General features: G+C 38.4%; 1 protein-coding gene across 1 annotated transcript; it reads right to left on the bottom strand.

Annotated features, from left to right (window-relative positions):
• Positions 1-1,984: 1,984 nt before the first annotated feature.
• AADAT (aminoadipate aminotransferase) lies at positions 1,985-22,028 on the bottom strand. The gene is made up of 13 exons (XM_066279198.1): positions 21,640-22,028; positions 20,812-20,980; positions 19,740-19,872; positions 18,590-18,664; positions 13,250-13,459; positions 11,307-11,372; positions 9,910-9,992; positions 9,152-9,248; positions 8,243-8,304; positions 7,922-7,986; positions 6,266-6,372; positions 3,447-3,548; positions 1,985-2,478 (listed from the first exon to the last, which is right to left on the bottom strand). Exons 1-13 carry the CDS (start codon positions 21,704-21,706, stop codon positions 2,437-2,439), a joined length of 1,278 nt encoding a protein of 425 aa, XP_066135295.1. The 5' UTR covers positions 21,707-22,028; the 3' UTR covers positions 1,985-2,436.
• Between the last annotated feature and the right edge of the window lie 293 nt (positions 22,029-22,321).

Here is a 22,321-nt window from a genome sequence, read left to right as displayed (position 1 = left end):
TTGGAATGGCTGAAAAAGTAGAAGATGCCAGAAACAATCCTAGCCCCAGAATTTCATTCTTGCCGAAGCAGAAACCACCAAGAAGCTACTTGCTATAAAATCATGCTGCCTTAGCTATGCCAGCAAATGAATACTTTGTGTCGCACGTGTTGGTCTCCTTTTAACTCAGTTCTGAATCCAGGCACCTGAATGAAGGAATTTAAGTCATACCTGGATCTGCACCTGCAAGGGCAGTTGCAAATGCAGTATTTCACTTTTACACTGCTCGAAGACAAGAGAAGGAAATCAGAATTTATGCCAGCTGAGTCAATCCACAGTATCTCATACATTGTGTTAAAGAATATAAACATTGCCTGACCAGGAGGTGGCACAATGGATAGAGTGTTGCACTGGGACGCAGAGGACCCAAGTTTGAAACCCTGAGGTCATTGGCTTGAGTGCGGGCCCACCGGCTTGAGTGCAGGGTTGCTGGCTTGAGCATGGGATCATAGACATGACCCCATGGTTGCTGGCTTGAGCTCAAAGGTCACTGGCTTGAAGCCCAAGGTTGCTGGCTTGAGCCCAAAGGTTACTGGCTTGAAGCTCAAGGTTGCTGGCTTGAGCAAGGGGTCACTGGCTCTGCGGTAGCCTTCCCCCCCTTCAAGTCACATATGAGAAAGCAATCAATGAACTAAGGTGCTGCAATGAAGAATTGATGTTTCTCATCTTTCCCTTCCTGTCTGTCTCTCTCTCTGTCTCTGTCACCACCACCAACAAAAAAGAATATAAACATTTTGAATGTTTCTTGATACTGCCCAATTGCTTTTTTAAAAGGATGGAAAAACTTACAAGGGCAACGACAAGTGAGGCTCCAGCTTTCCAGCACTTTAAAGTATCAGGGGAAGGTAATATCCATGGACAAAAGCGAATATTGAGTAACAGAGGACAGCCTCATCATCACCTGTGCTCCTGCCTGTCTCTCACTCTGTTTCCCTTGGAAGAAACAGATGCCTATAGATTGTGGTTAGAGGCAATCTGCTGCTTGAACGCTGCAGATTATAAATCAACGACTCTATGTTGGTGATGTGCAAACAAAAAAAAAGGCATGTAATATATGCTAAAGCCATTTTGGTTATTGTTGAAAACTACTGAATGAAGTTAAGTGGAAGACTCATTTTACTTTTACTTTTACTAATCTCCCTAATTTACGCTCTCTTCTCCGGTTCCCATCTCAGCCCTCCTCCAGGCTCTGCGTCTTCCCATCTCTCCAGTCTCTCTAAGGAACCACCACTGGTTGCCTGAGAAAAAGAAACTTGGGCTTTAAGTCAGCTGATTTGAGCTCTGAGGTGAGATCTGTGCTCAAGAACGTCAACTGCTAGAAGACATAATAATGTTTTACCCAGATGCCAGGAAAATAATAGCGATGAGACAGATGTTTATATGCATAAAGGATGGCAGAAATGACAATACATTTCCTGATTCCTTAAAGGAGCTTATAACTTTACAAATTACTGGATTTTGGAATAATGTGGTAATTTGTTACATGGCATTAAAAATGAATACAGGTATTTAAGATACATTATCATACTGAGAACCTGTTCTTTAACATGTTACAAGAATACACACAAAAAACATCTAAAAGGATGAATGATAAATCTTTATTCCTTAGATTTCCTGGACTGTTTGAAAATTTTAAGATAAGCATATATTTTTAGTACTCATATGGGAAAGATAAACCTCTTTAAAGGTGAGAAAGAAAAGTATAAAAATAGTATATCCAAAAGTACCTCAAAGTAGCTGATTCAAATGATATCAATATAACTGATAAGAATGTGTTTTTGTAAATTGTGTAGTGTTACGAAAAAACAATGTACGTAGTAGTAAATTTTTCTACATCCTGATCTCTCCTTCATACTTAGAATTAATATGTCTGCTGCCTTTAGGTATCTTTAGTTCCAGAACTTATTTTAAAGGGATTTTAAGGCATAGTATAATATCTGTGGCATTCTTATTAAAATCATTTATTATAGTCAAATTTTAACAATTTTTACAACAAGATTTCATTAAGTTTTCCTAAAAAATAGAAAAAGTTTATACTATATACCATTTTGGATTTATTTTCTTACATTTTCAAAAATAATTTACTGTAAATGTTAGTTTCAAAGGAAATGTATGAAAAATTATAAAGCAGCTACAGTGTTCTTTATAATAAAATTCACAGTAAAAATAATTTTTTTGCAGGTTGAAAATTTGTCAAAAGGTATAAGTGGATTATAAGTATATTTTGGCAATCTGGTGAATTTAAAGGCACTTTTAAAGTTGTCTAAATTACTACAGATAGGACATATTTGATGAAACCCAATCCATAATTCTAACACCAATAATCATTTCTTGCTGCTAAAACATAGAAATAATTTATCTAAAAAAACCATGAATACTATGAAGAATTTGATGTCTTCATAAAGATTCTTTTATAAGTTCAGCTAATCTCTGGAAGGCCTAAAATAGAAAATAGATAAGAATTAAATTAGGAGACTCTTTGGGAAAAGTTTGCCAAAACTTTAAAAATTCAAATAAAGTATATCCTTCTGAGCTTGAGATAAGGCAATGAAAAACCAAGTTTAACATCAGTTTTCATCATGGTAGGATGCCATCAATGTCATAATATATATAGCTATAAGCATATTAGATTCCCAGGATTTTTGTGTTATTTTTCCTGTAGCTCTCAGAGGTCATCATTTTCTATTTTCTTCACTCTACATATTATTTTATTTTTTCATATAATCTCACACCTGCACATATACATTCTATATAGTTTCAACTATCCAATACTATTACATGAAAACAAAAATAACTTATGAAAAGCATATTTAATGATACAAGAAAGCAATTAAATAAAGAACCCACAAAGTAGCAATTTATCTGCAGAGATAAGTCTAAACTCATCTTAAGGTTAATGGTACCATTCAATTAATGGGTCTTTTATTTGGATTCCCAGACACACAGTTCCTAGGAATGTTTTCCTTTGCTTCTTGTTATTTTGGTTACAGCTTGACTTTGTGCTTAATTTGAGAATATTATTCTCTTTGACTTGCTCATATGCTTTTGCCAATCAAAGAGACGTGATCGCTTCAATGTATATTATACTTTGGCTCATATTAATTCTACCAAGAAAGGCAAGAGATTGTCTTCATAACATTGGTAATCAATGAACACTGTTTAGTTGTCTGAACACTATTCATAAAAACAATAAAATTAAATGCCAAGTCAGTCTCTTCATTTGTATACAGAAGTCTAGCAACAAAGTAAAATATGTTTTTTAATGGTACTTTATGACTTTTCAACTACGACCTGTTTTTCACAAACCCAAGAAGCCATTCAAGCATATTGTAACTCACAAAAAGAACACATGCATCAAAAAACTGAATTAATATCTATTGTTGCTCTGAACAAAACACTGTACTTACCACATCCATTTGTTCTGGAGAAGCCAGAGAGAAGGATGCCCTAAAGTAAGGGCTAGGAGCTGAGCTATCAATGTAGAAAGCATTTCCAGGAACCATTAATATCTAAGAGAGTTTAGATATTAAAAAAATAAGTGACACATCATTAAAGAAAAACTGAAAAAATATATAGGTAAATCAAACCTCAGAATGGGGAAGGACATTTTAAAATTAAAGGCAATTAAACAAATCACAAGAAAAAATAAACATATGTAAATATTCTGTATATCACATAATAAACAAAACTAACAGCAGAGAACCTTGAAAAATGTTGACAATAAGTATGGCACAGGCCACCTCTTCTCCACATAAAAACAATGCCCAGAAACAGAAGAAAAGCACTAGAATTCTAGGATTAATGGGAAAAGGGCAGATTACTAAAGAAACAGAAATGGTAACAAACATGAATAAATGCTTAACCTAACTAGAAAAGTAATGTCAGTTCAAACAATGAGATACCGTTTTTAAGTTATAGATTTGGATGTGACTTTTAAGCTGGGGTCCAAAAGACAGGTAGGTGTTGGCCAAGCAAAAAAGTAGTAGAAGAATATTTTAGGTAGAAGATACAGAGTGTAAAGGCCCTGAGATGTGAAGAAAATTGTCCACCTCAAAGAACTGAAAGAAAGTAAAATATTTAATACATAAAGCAAGGGAATACCAACGTTAAGTAAGGTGTCAAGGTGCAGCGGTGAGATAGCTCACTGTCGAAAACTACATTTCTTCTGCTTCCTGGACATACAGACATATTCTATTCCCCAGTGTCTTTCTAATTTTATGTGCCCACATGACTGAATCTGAGCCAGTGGATGTGAAGTCACGTGTGCTATGTCAAGGTCTGTCCTGTAAAATTCTTCCCGTGTGATACGCCATGCTCTCTCCATTTTGTAGCCATGTGGAATCTATGTGTTGAAGACTGAAGAGCAAGGCGATGGGAGGAACCAGGGTCTCGGAATCATTGCTTGGAGCACAGCCGCCTGCAGATCACACGTTTGAACATTTCACGTGAGTCAGAAATAAATGTTGGTTGTGTTAAGTCTTCGAGATTGTTATGTAGTACAATCACGATACTCAAAAGCATTAAGTAACTGCTTGCTGTCATGTGGTGTAAACTTGGGCACTGTCTGCTAGAGTCAGATAAGTAGGGAGTGAAATGACTGGGGGCACTCTGGGGAAAAGATGTCCAGGCAGACGATAGGCTTTTGTGTTTTTAGTAACGATAAAATGAAAACCATTTCCCCCCATATAGCATAAAAGTTTGGGATATGTTAGAAGCAAGTTGCTGTAAGAGAAGGAGGGAGTGGTAAAAATCTGTGTGCACGATGACCGAAGTCTGGGCTAAGGCAGGGGTGATAAAGTTGGAGATTATTTAGAAAAAGCAAAGGTACATGCAACCAGGATCTATGGACTAAATGAAGAGGACTTAAGAAAAAACTCCCAAGTATGAAGTCTATATCCCTAGCATGCAGCTCAGAGATACGTACAAATAGCCACTTATCAAATGTTCTTAAAGATAATGACATCAATAGAAAAGCAAACAAAAATGATATTGATTTGTTATATTAAAATGTGTTTCTTTGAAATAATTAGTTAAGTATTAAGTAGCTAGTGTGTGCTGTAACTAGGGTTAGAGCAATGCTCTTATCTTAGCATGAGTCCTGCCCTCCAGTAAGATGGTTGGACAGGATGAATGATTTCCCCAAGGGAGCACTGAAGTCCAGCCAGTTGCCAGGTCTGCCTTTCAACTGCTTCATCTCTCGGGTGTTAGCAGAGTTCTAGGCCAACGTCAACACAATCTGTTCTTTTGTACAATCTATTCTATTGGTTCAAGACAAAATTGATACTGGAAATAGATTTTAGTGTTTACAAAAGACTGACAAACATGATAAGAGAATTGAATTAATTAATGGAGAAAGGATAATTTATTTGGTAAATTGGAAAGGTACACAAAAAACTATTTAGATTTCTGAGCTTAATTAATGCCTCTGAATGAAATCTAAATAGACTTAATGATTTAAGTACAAAAGGAGAATTAAAAAAAACATAGACACCCTCATAGGCCCATTTTGAAGTGAAACAAGCAGCATTTAACTTTTTCTGTGTAATTTTAACCATGTAAAATAATTGCACAGCCAAAATACCAGCTATATACAAGTTCTTTAAGGAAATATTCCACAAATGGATATAAAATCTGAATGGTAAAGTTATGGGCTATTTAAAAATTTTTCATTATACTTTTCTTCATTTTCTAAGTTTTGCTACCATGAGTATAATTTACTTTCATAAGCAGGGGGGAAAATAATTCTATTTTAAATACTAATGGTTAGTACCTATTGTGCATTTACTAGTCTTAAGTGCTTTATACATATTGACTCAATTTCCATAGCAACCATATGAGGGAAGAAGTCTCATTATTACTATTTTCCAGATAAAACTCAGGGAGGGCTATTTTCCAGATAAAACTCAGGGAGGGGAGGGTACCTTACCCAAAGCCACACCGTAGGGTGGAGCTGAGATTGAAACCCAAGGCGTGTGGCTCCGGGTACTGTGTAAATTTTGAAATAACACTAAAGCAGCCAGTAGCTGTGATCAATGACTATATTTCTATTAATTTAGACCAGAACAATTATTTAACCCAAAAATATATTATGAGTTTAATCATGAGGTAACATATCGGATATTAAAACATTATGAGTTAGGGTTGTGGGCAATGATAAACATCTCTCCCCATTTTTATTTAAGAATTATGTTCAAGTTAAGGAAAACGTATAACCTCCCCCCTTTACCTCTTTTTTAATGGCTTTTTCTTCAACCAGTTTTTTTACATCATTAATGCCCTTAATTTTAATCCATATAAACATTCCAGCAGTAGGAACATGCCATTCTGCCAAACCTATAAATAAAATAAGGGAATAAATATTTCCTGAGGCTATTTTTGATATCACATATATCACTTAATGATATAATTGCATTTAATGATATAATTTCTGTAAAAGTTCCTTCAGTTATAGCATTTAAAAAATTTTTTTTTTTACTTATTCATTTTTAGAGAGGAGAGAGAGAGGGAGAGAGAAGAGAGAGAGAGAGAAGGGGGGAGGAGCTGGAAGCATCAACTCCCATATGTGCCTTGACCAGGCAAGCCCAGGGTTTCGAACCGGCGACCTCAGTATTTCCAGGTTGACGCTTTATCCACTGTGCCACCACAGGTCAGGCTCAGTTATAGCATTTTAAAATCATATAATTTTATTAGTCCTAAAAATTGATGTTTTGAGTTTTATTTCAAAAAATAAGTGAGAGAGGGGGCGGGGGGATGGGGACTCGTGTGCTTATTGTATTTACAATTTCAGTCAGTCGTGGGGCGGTGCGAGAACTCTAGTGCGCATGTCTGCTTCCTTTAGTTAGAGCCGCACCTAGGCCACACACGACTCTTCAGTGTGTTTAGTACATTGACTGCAGAAACTAAGAGGCTCTATCAGGCTCTGTTTTCTATCCTGATTAAATGGATTTTTGAACTCTTCCTAGAGTGGTTCAGTAAGTCCTATCACTTATGTAATAGTTTAGAAGTCCAATGGATAAAGTTTTGATTGGAATGTAATTGATTATAAAAAGAAGTACTTAAAATCAGGAATTCCAGGTGTATTGTTATAGACTTTATGTTTCACTGAGTATTAGGATAGAAAAGCCAAGAAGGAAAGATAATTATTTTATTTTAATGATCATCTTTTTGTAAAAGCTGCTGTTAATAAAAACCTTTTCTTCAACTCCACTCTAACAAATGGTAGCATAAATACTCTTTATGAAAAAGATAATTCTGGAACAAGGTATGAGAGAATGAAGGGGACTGATGTTCTTCCTTACTAATATTCATACCAAAGGCATTTTAATATTCTTAAAGGCATGTAGTTCATTTTACTTTTTTATTTTTAATAGAAAATTAAATCCAAACCATCCTGTAATCGTATTAGCAATAGATACCATTAGACAGATAAATGAGGTTAGTGATTAAAAGGCAAATCATTTGTAGTGAGAAATCCTCCATTGATTATACTATTTTGTCTTTATATAATCTAGTTAGAAAAGGAGTATGTTGTTTGTTTTACAATTCCTCTTCTATTAGAGGAAAATTTTGAAACAACTCTAACAACTTTTGAGTATACAAGTTATTTACCTTTAAGTAATTTAGTGCTGGTTGATTATTGTATTAACTAGTCTTTTTTTTTTTTTTAAACCACAAATTCTTTGCTGCAGGTAAAATAGAGATAGGTAGAAATATGCCAGAGTTTGCAGATGATACTTCTTACAGTTATTTATAGGGCAGTGTTTTCTTGACAAGAATACTCCTGGATGCCTCTTTTTCTCCCCTCAGGATTACTAACAATACTATGCAGTGTTTATCAGCCACTCATGTATGTGCTGCTGTTCATGATACATGTTCCACTCACCGCTCAACCACTTGTCTGCAGCAGCCAATAATGCATCCTTCTGCTTCCTATAGTAATCAATAACCCTGGAAGAAGAAAACAATGAGAAAGATGTGTTTAGTACATTGACTGCAGAAACTAAGAGGCTCTATCAGGCTCTGTTTTCTATCCTGATTAAATTGAGTACTTGATAAGAAAATGGAGCACATTTATTAGTTCTGTCTGGCGGTAAACTTTATACCATTATGTTTTCTCTCCTTTATTATGGAATAATTTTAAAAAATAGAAAATTATAAAGCAAAGTCCATTTCTATGTTAAAAATGGGACCTACAATACAATACCTCTCTATGTGAGCCAGGAAGCCCTCTTCTCCCCATTGGTGAAGAAGCTGGGATATCATAAGCTAAAAGAGATAAGGCAATAACAAAAGTCACGGTTCATGCGTTGAAATGTGTATTCTGCCAGTCACCCTTGATTACATATAAACCACCATAAGAAAATAAAGGGTGAACCAAGTTTTAGATGGCCAATAATTTAGCATAAATGTTAATTAATAACAATAATAATGACAAATATTTATATGATACTTGCTATGTGCCAGAAACTATTATAATATATTAATACATTTTAGTTAATTTAATATTGTAGTAACTTTTTTAGGCAGGTTATCATTTCTATTTTTCTGATGAATAAAAACCTGAGTTGCAAGGGTTAAGTTAACTTTCCTGAGGTCATATAGCCAGTCACAGAGCCTGGATTCGAGTGAGCTGCCCAGCTCCAGATCAGTGCTAAGTACTATGTTACTATGATATATTGCACTTCTTCTCCAGATACAAAAAATGCATAGTAGTTATAATGTATAAAATTAAATAATGTATTTGAAGTTTTTTTATCTAAAATGTTTTAAATGTCATAAGTAGATAATGAAATGGCATATGTTTTGTTTAAAGAAAGAAAAGGAAAAAGTCTCCAACTTGATAAAGCACTTTATGGAATGTAAAATATCAATGCATTTTGTCCTATTCTATGCATTTTGAAGGATGCCAGGTGAACAAGACAGCCTGACACTCAAGGAGTTTAGTTTATGCCACAAAATAACACCAGGTTAATTCGATTCTCAGATGTCTGTTAGAGTAAACATCTACAGTGTCAGCGCGTACTGGAACTAGAGATTCAATATCAGTGATCTCCCTCCCTGCCACCTTAACTCAATCTCACCCACGAACATCTATTTTCTAAGTTGTCCTTACCTGTGTAAAAGTGCTGGGGTGCAATGTGGAGACTTGTGTGTGTAAAACAACTCTCTCTATCAAGGGTTTTGGACCAGTTATAAACCCTATTCTCAACCTACACAAAAAAGAGAAAAGGCACAATTCCACTCCTGTATTAACAATGAGTCCATGTCATTTTCCTGACTCCATTAGGAAGAGAGTGGTGACCTGGGCAAGTGGACCTAGACACTTCAGTCTGATAAAATCCCTTCTTATTTAACATTTAAATTTATGTGTACACTGAAAATACAAAACAAGTCCAAGTATATATTTCTAAATGTGATATGAAACTGAAAACCTGACCAGTTCCTCTACAGCAGTGGTTCTCAACCATTTTACACTTAGGGACTGGTAAAAATAGGAGAATTAATTCAGGGACCGCTAAGACAGAAATCACCCTGAGCATAGGTAAATTCAACTAAGATCATTGGGTCCGTAATCGTCATACAACACCAGGGTGGTTAACTTTTTTGCGACTGGAACAAAATTTCTGGCGGACTGGGTCCGCGGGCTGGCAGTTGAAAAACACACCTCTACCACTTTAATGTCCAGGTTCCTTTGACCACTAGAGATGAACAGAGAGAAAGGTCTATAATTCATATTAATAATTTAATGGTGTTGTAAGGTAAGTAGTATACAAGCATCTTAAATGAGAAGAATTCTCTTGGACTAAAAGATACTGAGGCAGTTTCTATCTCTTTTGGATCTAGCTTTAAGTTAGAGACACGGGGCCTTACCCAGAGGACAGCACTTTTGAAAAAGAGTCGGCTCTGATGACACGCCCATCGATGTCCATGGAAAGAAATGTTGGTGCCCAGGGCTTGAAATGGAAAAAAATAAATACTGTTGGTTTGAGAACTCTGTTAGTGACTGTGTAATTAATTCGTGTAGAGACCGGCAAGGGTATGAACTCAGATACAAGCATCTTTTCCATTACCTTTATCTCAACCCTTTAAAATGGGATAAAAATGGAGATGCACGCTCTTTTACCAGTCTGCCTGTCTTTATGACCTTTCCAAAAACGCACACAAGGGTTTACTCATTTGCTCAAGGTGCCATTATTATGAATTTAGGCCCTCCTTGCCCCAAGAATTGAAATCTAAGATGAAGAGATTTAGAAGAAGGAGTCAAGAAAAAGTAGTTGTATAAAATATAAGCAAAGAATACCAGCAGCATTCAGGATTGTTTACAGAGAAAATGCTGACTAATTTTAGGACTAGAAAGTTAAAAAACAATGAGACAGAAGGTGAGAAATTTAGTCAACATGAAATACTGACTTCAGCTTTTCATTAAGGAGTAGATGCATACAAGAAAGGTGGCCATGGTCATGTTGAGAGTGGGATGTAGAGAGGCAGACATGATATTCACTCAGGCAACACATACTGAAAAATCAAGAGTTTTTCTTTTCTGTAGATTCAAAGAAGGGACCAAATCAAAGTACATGTTCTCTGCAACCCTTAGAGCAAATACAGAATAATAATATTTGATTTTGGAAAATCTGGCATTAAGTATCACTGCTATTGTCCATTAAGAAAAAATGATTGTGAAAAAATATATATACATAGAAGGAATCTAAAATCGCACTCTTCTGCAGGTATGACCATCATGACAGGGATGGCAAATATGTATCCTGCTGTTGGTAAGGCCTTATCTTACGTCCATATGGACATCATCACTACTTGAGCCCAACCCATTTTCTCTTTCAGCTTGAATTCTGCTTCCAAATCCTCCTTGGGACATCATTCCAGTCAGCCATGACCAAGAGACTGTAGTTGACACCCAAGGGGAAACCCATGTCAGATCCCTAGTATAATGATTGAGGAGCTATGAATTAGGATTTGGAGTTCAAGACCATTATTAGCCCTGACTCTCTCTGTTTGTCCAAATGTATGGAACGAAGAGTCAGCTACTATTTTTAAGGTAAGTAATATCTGGAAAGAGATGTAAAACCAGAAATAAAAACTACTAATTCCATAATAGAACTAAAAGACTAAAAGTTCAAGTGGTAGCAAATTAACAGTCATTTATTTAATTACTGCATAACCGTGGATTGGCAGCCAGGCTAAAATCAAATGCAGAGTAATAACTTACAACAATTTATCTAATTGTGAAATAGGTTCACATCGTCACTTACCTTGTTAAACTGAAGGAAATAGTAAGGATCATCTTCTATTATGAGGAAATCATATTTTCTTGCGAGCTAAAAAAGGTTAAAGTAGTACATTTATTTCTTAAGAGCTATCTAAAATTAAAAGCATTTGGAATCTTCGTTCTTTGTACTCATTCATTCCAAAAGCTATTGAGTGCCTATGGTCCACCAAACAATAGAGGTAAAGAGATGAGCTGCTCAAGGCTCTTGCTCTCATGGAACTTACACTGTATGGAAAAGGCAAAATATACGTAAGCCAACGGATAATGAACAGAAGAAATATTAGACGGGGGACCTATGAGCTCATAGAACATTACACAGGGTGACGTCGAAGAGTGAGAGAAACAGCATAGCTATTTCAGGTTGAATCACTGGGAAGCCCTTCCTGACAAGGTAACACAAGATCTCAGAACGACAGGGAGGAGCCAGTTGTGCCAGTATCAGGAAAGAAGCTTCTAGACTGAGGGATGAGCAAGAGCAGAGGCCCTTCGGTGAGACAAAACCTTGGCATACTTAAGGGTGAGAGAGAAGTCCAGTGAGAGTGCAGCAAGGGGGCTACAAAACGAATGGTGAGAGAGAGCCTGCGAATAGTGACCAGCTCACCTGGCTTTGCAAGGCCGGTCAAGGAACCTGGATGTCATTTTAACTGCAATGGCAAGCCCTTGGAGGACCAGGAGCCTGGCTGTGCACTCACACTGCAGCAGGGGAGGGACTGGAGTGGCTGCCGTGTGAACGGTTGGAGACCAAGAGCTGAGGGTATCAGAGGTCTGGGGAGGAAACATCCTCAGAGACCAGTGAGGGAAAAAAGTGGTGTCTGAGAAGGTGACAGCAGTGGTCGTGGAGGGAAAGAATGGGTTTGGATCAATTGGTCAGTAGAGTCCACAGGATGGATTGGATGCAGTGAGGGTGGAGGGTGGGGGAAGGGGGGGGATGGAATAAAAGGTAATTGATCACGCTGGCCCAATGTATGGAGATGAAGAATGGGAGGGGCTGCGGGTGAGAGGTCTGGGTGTGTCTGGACACAGTCAAGACTCCTGTGTTTCCATGTAAGGCTTCAAATGCCTCTTAGACCTTTATGTTGGATGCTGGATACAGAAATGGGATAGAGAAGTCTGCAGTTCAGGTATTTCCATTATGGAATGCCATTTCCAGCCACAAACTGGATGAGGGTATCTTGGGAGACTGTGTATATAAGAGAAACTCAGAACAGAGCCAGGAGTGTGTGGAAAATTAGAATCTGATCACATATATATCATATATAGATAAAGGAACTGTTTTGAAACCTTGTGACACCACTGCAGTGATTCAATTCTGTATTATTTTAACATGGGTTTGGGACTTATTTTGAAAAACTATTTGTAGTGAAAGGCTAGGGATTACAGTCAGGTACATAAAAAAGACTTCACGAAAAGGTGCATTTTTCTTATTTTTCAAAGGTTTCTGTATAGCTCCATATTTGTTTGATACTTTAAAAAAATGTTAATGGTGAGAAGCTTAGGAATCTTGTCAGGTTCCTACAGTGGAATTTACAGAAGGAACATGCCTCTTATTAACAAAGAATTTCTTTGTGAATTGGAAGGACAAAGAGTGAAAAAGAAAAGAGACAAGTTGAAAATAAAAATAAAATAATGAAAGCCAAAACTTGGAATCAAATATTAAATAACCTCATAAAATTTAACATCAGGCCATGAATGCTATTTTGGTGAAAATATCAGTTAAAGGAAAAGAAAAATCTCATAGTTAACAAAGGATGTAGTAATTTTTTGTGTTTAAATTTATTAGGACCTATGGCATAGATGACTTTCTCTTACCAAAAATGATTTTCTCTGAAAGCAAGAGGCCACTAAGAAAGGGAACTTGCATAGTACTCTTCTAAAAAGTAAAAGCAAAAAAAGAATATAGCCATGTAACACATTCTTTAAAAATACCTCATAGATTTCCTTTTTGCGGTTACTTGTCAATGAGTTTCCAGTGGGGTTGTTGCCATTTGGGACAGTATAAAGCAATTTTGGTGTGTTTTTCTTGGGATTCTTTGAATCTTCTGGTTTCCATTTGGAAAGTATTTCTTTGAGTGAGTCTGGAACAATCCCATATTCGTCACTGGAAACATTAATAATATTGCAGCCCAATGGCAGCAGCTGTTGAGCACAGAGAAAAAAGGAAAGCCCAAGATTCAGACCTGATTATAAAGTGTGTCATTGATTCTTTGTGTCCTGAGAAGGCTACCCTTTATACCCTTAAACATAACCTCTCAACTCTACCTCCAGAGGGTTTAGGTTGTATATTTTAATTCTATTGTTGCTCTGGGGCCAACTCCACTATTGTTCAAATATACCCCATCAATTTCCAGAGGAAGGATTATACTTCCTTGCTCATGTATGCCCGCCAGGCTTGGTCATGTGTTTTCCTCTGGCCAATAAACTGTGGGCAGAGGTGACGAGTGTTCCTTCCAAGTGCCTTGCAGTGGACATACAACGTGAGAGAGAAATAAGTCTTTGTAGCTGTAAGCCACCAAGGTATGGGGTCATTTGTTATACAGCACAACCTAGTCTCTTCTGATTGAATTATCATTATAATTAGAACTGGTTCATAAAATCGGTGTTTATTAATAAATGTGTTGTGACAGAGTAAATTAATCCTATAAAGCATCTGTTAGGCTAATACATAAAATAGTTACAAGCAGAGGTAATATTCAAATATTTAACAAGTGGTGTCATAATGAGAACATCAGCTATATCTGCAAGCTTGAAGTAGGTCTTGGAGGCTTTTCATCTGTGCTAGTACTAATTTTGTACCATGGGAGGTTTAGGGTGGTCTTGGGAAAGGGGTCAGGGAGAACAGAGTATGATGGGGCACTGAGGGGGCTCAGAGCAGCAACTTACCAAGAAGTGTGGAAGTATTTAAATATTTTGCCCATATGACAAATTTAAATGGTCTTTGACGGAAGGAGACTAGACTTTGGGTGGTGAGCACACAATGTAATATACAGGTGGTATATTATAGAATTCTACACTTGAAACATATAATGTTATTAACCAGTGTCACTCCAATATATATATATATATATATATATTTTTTTTTTTTATTTTATTTTTTTACAGAGAGAGAGAGAGAGAGAGAGAGAGAGGGATAGACAGGGACAGACAGACAGGAACGGAGTGATGAGAAGAATCAATCATTAGTTTTTCATTGTGCATTGCGACACCTTAATTGTTCATTGATTGCTTTCTCATATGTGCCTTGACCGCGGGTCTTCAGCAGACAGAGTAACCCCTTGCTCAAGCCAGGGACCTTGGGTCTGAGCTGGTGAGCTTTTGCTCAAACCAGATGAGCCTGTGCTCAAGCTGGCGCCCTCGGGGTCTCGAACCTGGGTCCTCGGCATCCCAGTCCTACGCTCTATCCACTGTGCCACCACCTGGTCAGGCAACTCTAATATATTTAATGAGAAATAAAATAAAAGGTCTTGGATTTAAAAGGCACATGTACCATGAATAAAATAAATCAATATCGGGCCATGAGATAAATATTTCCTCATAACTTGGCACATGGTTTCTGTCTGGGTATATGAGAGCACTTTGTGTCTGTGCACATGTGCTGTTTATGTAGACATGTTTTATATTTATAGGCATTATGCAATCTTAAGCCTTAGAACTGTAGGAAAATAACTAATAACTAGTGTCAAATCATTAGGAAAAATCAGTTATTTTACTGTAGTTTATTTTTAACTGTGGTAAAAATCTATGTAACAAAACTGTGGCCATTTTAAATTGTATAGTTTAGTGGCATTAATTACATTCACAGTGTGCACATCCATCATCACTATCCATCGCTAAAACCTTTTCATCACCCCAAACAAGAACTCTGTACCCATTAAGCAATAACTCCCCATTCCTCCCTTCCCCAGATGCTGGTTACTTCTAATCTACTTCTGTCTCTATGACGTTACCTACTCTAGATATTTCCTACATTTGCCCTTTGAGTCTGGCTTCTTTCACTGAGCATAATGTTTCAAGGTTTATCCATGTTGTAGCATGTGTCAGAATTTTGTTCTTTTTACAGCTGAATACTATTCCATTGTCTATACACACTACACTTTGTTGTTATATTCACCTGCTGATGTACATTTGGGTTGCTCCCACATTTTGGCTATTGTGAATAATGCCATAATGAACATTTGTGTTTCTGTCTGGGTCCCACTTTTCAATTCCTTTGGGGTATTTACTACAAGCAGAATTGGTGAATCACATGGCAATTCTATGTTTAAAATTTTGAGGAACTGAAAAATTGCTTTCCACAGTGGCTGCATGATTTTAATTTCCACTAACAATGTACAAGGGTTCCAGTATATCCACATAGTCACCAAGACTTGCTATGTTCTATTTTTTAAAAAAGAAGAGCCATCCCAGTAGGTATCTTCCTATGGTTTTGATTTTCATTTCTCTAATGACTAGTGACGTTGAGTATCTTTTCATGTGCTTATTGGCCATTTGTATATCATCTTTGCAGAAATGTTAATTCAAGTCCTCTCCCTATTTTTAAATTAGTTCTCTTTTGTTGTTGAGTTATAGGAGGTCTTTATATATTCTGGATATTAAGCCCTTATCAGATATGTGATTGGCAAATATTTTCCCCCATTTTTTAGGCTGTCTTTTCACTTTATTCATAATGTCCTTTGATACTTCAGAGTCTTAATTTTTTTATGAAGTCCAATTACCTATTTTTGTTGTTGTTGCTTGTGTTTTCAGAATCATATCTAAAAATTCAGCACCTCATCCAAGGTTAAGATTTGCCCCTACATCGTCTTCTAAGAGTCTATAGTTTTAGCTCTTATATTTAGGTCTTTGATCCATTTTGAGTTAAAAAATTTTTTTTTTTTTAAATATTTTATTTATTGATTTTTTTTTTTTTTTTAGAGAGAGAGGAGAGAGAGAGAGAGAGAGAGAGAGAGAGAGAGAGAAAGAAGAGGGAGGAGCAGGAAGCATCAACTCCCATATGTGCCTTGACCAGGCAAGCCCAAGGTTTCGAACCGGCGACCTCAGTGTTCCAGGTCGACGCTTTATCCCACTGCGCCACCACAGGTCAGGCCAAAATTTTATATGATGTAAAGTAAGAGTCCAATTTCTTTCCTTTCATGTGGAAATCCAGTTGTTCCACCACAATCTGTTGAAGAGACTGTTCTTTTCCTATTGAATGGTTTTGGTACCCTTGTCAAAATCATTTGGCCACAGATGTATGGGTTTATTTCTGGACTCGCAATTGTACTCTGTTGGAATATATGTCTATCCTTATGCCAGTACCGCACTGCTTTGATTACTATAGCTTTGCAGTAGGTTTTGATATGGGCAAGTGTGAAGCCTCCAACTATCATCTTCTTTTTCAGGATTCTTATGGTTTTTAGGGAGCCTTCCAATCCCATGTAAATTTGATTGGCTTTTCTATATCTGCAAAAGGCTATTAGCATTTCAATAGGGATTACACTGAATCTGTAGAAAGCTTTGGCAGTACTGATATCTTAACCATATTAAGTCTTCCAATCCATGAATAGGTGATATCTTTTATTCTCTTGGAGGTTATTATTATTTTTTTTGTGTGTGTGACAGAAAGAGGGGCAGATAGGGACAGATAGACAGGAAGGGAGAGAGATGAGAAGTTTCAGTTCTTCCTTATGGCACCTTAGTTGTTCATTGATTGCTTTCTCATATATGCCTTGACTAGGGTGCTACAGCAGAGTGAGTGATCCCTTGTTCAAGCCAGCAACCCTGGGCTCAAGCCAGTGACCTTGGGCTTCAAGCCAGCGACCTCTGGGCTCAAACCAGCGACCATGGGATCATGCCTGATCCCACACTCAACCCAGTGACCCCACACTCAAGCTGGTGAGCCCGCACTCAGGCTGTATGAGCTCATGCTCAAGCTGGCGACCTCAGGGTTTCGAACCTGGGTCCTCCACATCCCAGTCCGATGCTTTATTCACTGTGCCACCACCTGGTCAGGCTCTTGGAGGTTATTATAAATGAAAATTATTTTTTAATTTTCTTTTCAGATTGTTCTATGGAAAATTTTTTTAATGATATTGATCTTATCTCTATGTAGGGATGTTGAAAAAAGACATCTTTCATTAAGACTAGCTCATTGCTTTATATATTGATTTTTATAAAGAGTAAAAAAAGAGAATCGGTGAAATTAGAATCCATAGAGCATAAAGGTCATCTTATTCAACTCCTCTACTTTAGGCTAGAATTACTTTTGTAACATTTGCCTTAGGTAGCAATCATGAGTGACCAAGCACCTGCAGTGATGGGCACTGCTTTACCTCCTTAGGGTGTCAGGTAAGGCTGATGGTCAGAAAGTTATCATTTTTATTTTTGTTTTAAGATTTTATTTATTCATTTTAGAGGGAGGAGGAAAGAGAGACAGAGAAGGGGGGAGGAGCAGGAAGGATCAACTGCCATATGTGCCTTGACCAGGCAGGCCTGAGGTTTTGAACCAGTGACCTCAGCATTCCAGGCCGACACTTTATCTACTATGCCACCGCAGGTCAGGTTAGAAAATTATCTTGAGTTGGAGTTGTTTCCCTGTAGTTTCCAGCCTTTGGTTCAGTTCTCTCAACTTAAGGATATGCACAGACAGATCTAATCCCTCTGTAATGTGACTAAGTTTTATGTATTTGAGAGCAGTTCTCAGGTGTGTTGAGTCTCTTGTTTTGGGGGAAAACAGCCACAGTTTGTAAAATCATTGATCATACAGTATGGTTTCCAGTCTTCCTAATCTATACTAAAGCGTTTTGCTCCAAACAAACCTCATTCCCAGTGGTGTGTTGACCAGTGCACAGCAGAGCCAGATGGTCTGTTTCCTCTTTCTGGTTATTATGGTCCCAGTAATTTAACACTGGAGTGAAAAGTCCTAATTATACCATATTAGTTTATAGTTATATTAAATAGACATAAAAGTGATTTTACTTAGGCGTAGGATAATTAAAGAGGGTAATGAAAAAATAAATTTTTATAAATTAAGTCACCTTTCAAGTGAAATATTAAGAAAATTGGACATTTTTTATAACCTAATTTTAGCACCTGTTCACTTAAATTTGGTAAAAAGAAATATGTAAAGTGGAGGGTATATTTAATATACTTTGCATATATCATTTAAAATTCTATTTACAGATGAAAGATATTATTTTATTTTTTAGTGGACAGATAATTCTAAAGGTGCAATGGTTTCTTCCTATTTATTAGAAGAAAGAGTTGCCGTTTGTAGAAATGTATACTTACAGCTTGAAGTGTTCCTGAATAAACAGGTTCATTCAGGAGGATATTATCTCCACGATTAATGATCATTTCAAACACCTAACAAAAGAATACAGGTGAGCTTGGATAGTATTGTTTCCATTCTTAGAAATACCCCCCCACCTTTTTTTTTTTTAAGTTTTAGCTCACTAGAATTATAAAGAAGTTGAAAAATATTCTGTAAAGTGTCCACTAGGACATATTTTGTGGGCCTAGTGTCTCTGTTGCAACTACTTCTCTCTGCCTCCATCTCGAGAAGGAGCCACAGACAATATAGAAACCAGTGGGTCTGGCTGAGTTCCAATAAACTCTATTTGCAAAACCAGATGAAGGCTGGATTTGCCCCTCAAGCCACAGAAAGGCAACCTCTGTTCTAGGGTTAGATGAAAGATAACGTAACTGGTTTGGCTCCCCAAATTCATTTTATCCTTTTATTCCTTCTTTGAAAATGTATTAAATTTTTAGTATAAGGTATGGTGATAAAATGAACATAAGGACACAGTTTCTTCCCTCATACAAGTACTAGTCCAGAAAAACTAGAACACTAATTAAATAATTACTTAAATAAATGTATATTTAAAAATAGTGATGAATGCTATTAAGTATAGGTGCACAATGTTATAAGAGCTCATTGTGGGAGGATCTGGGCATTCAGGAAACGGCAGGGCATTCAGAGAAGGTTCCCTGAGGAAGTGATGAGTTGGGACAGGGTGTCAATAGGTACAGTTTGAGAAACTGAAAGAATTCTGTGGCTTGAGGCAGAGTGTGGAGAGAGAGTGGAGTGAGATCAGACAAAAATGGGCAGAAACTGTCCATGCAGGCACTAGGCCGAGTGGGGACAGTAAGAATTTTAAGAAGAGTGTGGGAAGGGGGAATCCCATGATCAGATATGTATTTTGCAAAGATCATTCTGGTTGTAATATGGAAGAATTAAAGAGGAATGCCAATACATGTGGAAAATTTGGGGAGTTTTTATGATTATTTGGGGCAGAGAAGGGGAGTTTGAACTAGGGTAAGGATGGTGGAACTGGAGAGGAGAACAGAGAGGTTTCAGAAATCAAAACCAACAATGTAATTATGGACTATAGGGGTGTGACGATTTTTAATGTGGGGTACTCTTTTCTTTCAGTCTTACCTTACAAAGACCTTCTTGGCTGCCAGTTGTGACACATATATCCATTTGTCCTTGGCTGGATGGATAATGGAGGGTGGGAGGATTATGCAATTTTACTTGTAACTGTTTTAGCCAGGACAACAGCTCTGGGATTCTAAAGCATAAAATGTATTTTCAAATTTATAGTAGTTAAAATCTTAATAACAGAGGAATTAAATGATAGCTATATACTAGTTACTTTATATATTCAATTTTGAAATCCTCAAACACTTTTTTTGCCAATATTAATATCCCTATTCAAAAGATAAGGCAATAGACTTAGAGATTAAGAAATTCACATAAAGTGAATTGAATCAGCTAGTGATTAAATGAGCTAATATTTGAATACATCTAGTCTGAAAACCTATAGTCTTTATTTTACAATAGAGCATTCAGTTAATAATTAATTCTTTATTTTTCTTAGAAAAATTTCCATAAGTTACCTCGAAGATCGAGCCCCAAAATTTCTTTGTATCATAGAAGGAAAAGCTTATGTGTTTATTACATATAATTCATACATACAAAAACTGTATTATATTTCAATAGTTTTCCATCACAGAAAAAAAGTAGGCTTCAGTCAAGGAGAATGTACAGACACTCCATAAATTAACCTTTATCATTAGAACATCAGTTAAGGAGAATCTTCTTAAGGTTTGTGTTCCAGCTTCCCTTTAAGAATTAAAAATATTTGAATGGAGGGCAACATGTTTACATAGCTGGGAAGGGAACAGAATTCTTGAAACACTGCCCTAGGTCTTAAATTTGCTGCTTCCTGGGTCATCCTTTTCCTCCCTTCTCTTAAGCTGCTTCTTCGCCTAGCTACATCCTGGTTCTTTTCAGTCTCAACTCAATATAGTTCTTACCTCCAGAAGCCTACTAACTCTCCCAGTCAGGTAAGGGGGAGAGGTCTCTGAGGAGTGTGAAGCATTCAATATCCTGTTGCTCTTAATTCTCCTTGGAAAACCCTTCCCCAAACCTTCCTGTCACTTAATCAGTGGCCTTTAGAATACTGCTCATGAAAACGATCCAACAAAATGACATGATCTCTAGTTACCCAGCACTTTGAGAATACTGAAGTGCTCTCTTCATTGTCTCTTCATCAAATCGGATGGTCTTTCCATTTTCTATGGTGATAACAGCAGTCTTAAAGGGAAACGTGTTCGGATTTGGTGATCCAGTGGCCAAGGAGATGAGCGATTTCGGTGCCCTGTTCATGATCTCAGCTACAATAAATACGGGAGAGGCAGTGACACTTTTCTAAACAGTGATAGTTCAGTATGTGGCATTACAGTAAAGAAAACTGTCAAGTTTAGCAATTTCTAGTGTTAGGATGCTAAAATAAACATAAAATAACTGTGGACTTACCTCACTGGTGGAGGAACTAAGAGATAGAGATGTCCAACTAAGAAGGCAGAGTGACCGGGAAGATAAGGAAAGAGCCGCAGTAACAGAAAACCCGGCTCCATTAAGCCCCTACCTGCCAGTCAAGCTTCAGGGCTCACCCCTTTCTCTCCCAGTTACCAGGCACCCCCACTCCGCACACGTCTGTCTGCACTCTATGTCTAGTCCCTACTTAGGTTCCTGGGAAAACCTTTCTAGACAGCACGCCCTCTCTCTTCCAGGGCTGCGTCCCACAACAGCCTGCTCCTCCCGGTTGCGGCTCCTACTGCACCGGAGCAGCGACGCCAGATGCCCCGCCTCAGCCCAGCCCCAGCCCCAGCCCCAGCCCGAGTGCAGGTTTGCCCGCAGAGCCTGGCTCCCAGTGCGCTTCCACAGCTGAATGAATGATTGCAACCAGGCGGCCTGTAGGCGCCACCCACAGAGGCTGTGCGAGGACCGGGCCACCCCCGCCCAGGGACAGGGACGCTGCCCCCGCACTCACTCAAGACTCGGATGGGAGAAGGCCTTCTCGCTGCGCTCGTGGCGGTGATGAATCGTGCGTAATTCATGTCTCAGACCCAAGCACCGAACACCTTCTTCAGTAGCTGGAGATTTGAACAACCAAATAGCCGCACTCTTGAAACGTCACCTTAGCTGATCTCCTGGTTGAGTCTGGGTTCAGCACCGGGAGCGCAGCACCGGGAAAGTGTCGCCGAAACCCCCGGGCCGGAGGCGGCGCTGCGAGCCTGGGTCCCGAACCGGCCCGGAGCGGGTGGCGAGACCAGCAAATTCTATCCACAGAGGGGCGATCCGCTCGTTGTCCGGAGCCTGCGCCCACGTGCTCCGGCCGCGGCAGGGGCAGTGTCCGGTTGGCTGCCGCCCCCCTCCGCCCCGCGCCGCAGCCTATCGCTGGCCAGCCGGGCGCCCCGCCCCGCCCGGGTCATCGCCCGGGGCGCGCGGGCCGGTGCGGTTGGGGCACGCCGCCAGGCACCTGCAGACCTGGGCCCGGGCCCGAATCAATGCAAAGCGAATACAACTCTTGACCTTGCATCTGGGAGTCTCCGCAACGGAGCGTCCCTCCGGGTGCACCGGGTCGGAGACTTTGCAGGGGTTGGTGGGTGTGGGGCCCGGAAGTCCACCGCGATCCCACTTCATGAGTACCCTCTGGCGGCTGCTTTGGTCCA

The sequence above is a fragment of the Saccopteryx bilineata genome, chromosome 1, assembly GCF_036850765.1.
Source record: "Saccopteryx bilineata isolate mSacBil1 chromosome 1, mSacBil1_pri_phased_curated, whole genome shotgun sequence".
NCBI classification, from domain to species: domain Eukaryota; kingdom Metazoa; phylum Chordata; class Mammalia; order Chiroptera; family Emballonuridae; genus Saccopteryx; species Saccopteryx bilineata.
This window is presented reverse-complemented; position numbering and strand designations above follow the sequence as displayed.

Excerpts from the sequence above, each read along its gene's own strand:
- AADAT (XM_066279198.1), bottom strand. The coding sequence starts at position 21,706 with ATGAATTACGCACGATTCATCACCGCCACGAGCGCAGCGAGAAGGCCT. Across the intron at positions 20,981-21,639 it reads TTCTCCCATCCGAGTCTTGA|CTGAGATCATGAACAGGGCA; the intron begins GTGAGTGCGGGG and ends TATTTATTGTAG. Across the intron at positions 7,987-8,242 it reads TTCCTGGCTCACATAGAGAG|GGTTATTGATTACTATAGGA; the intron begins GTATTGTATTGT and ends TTCTTCTTCCAG.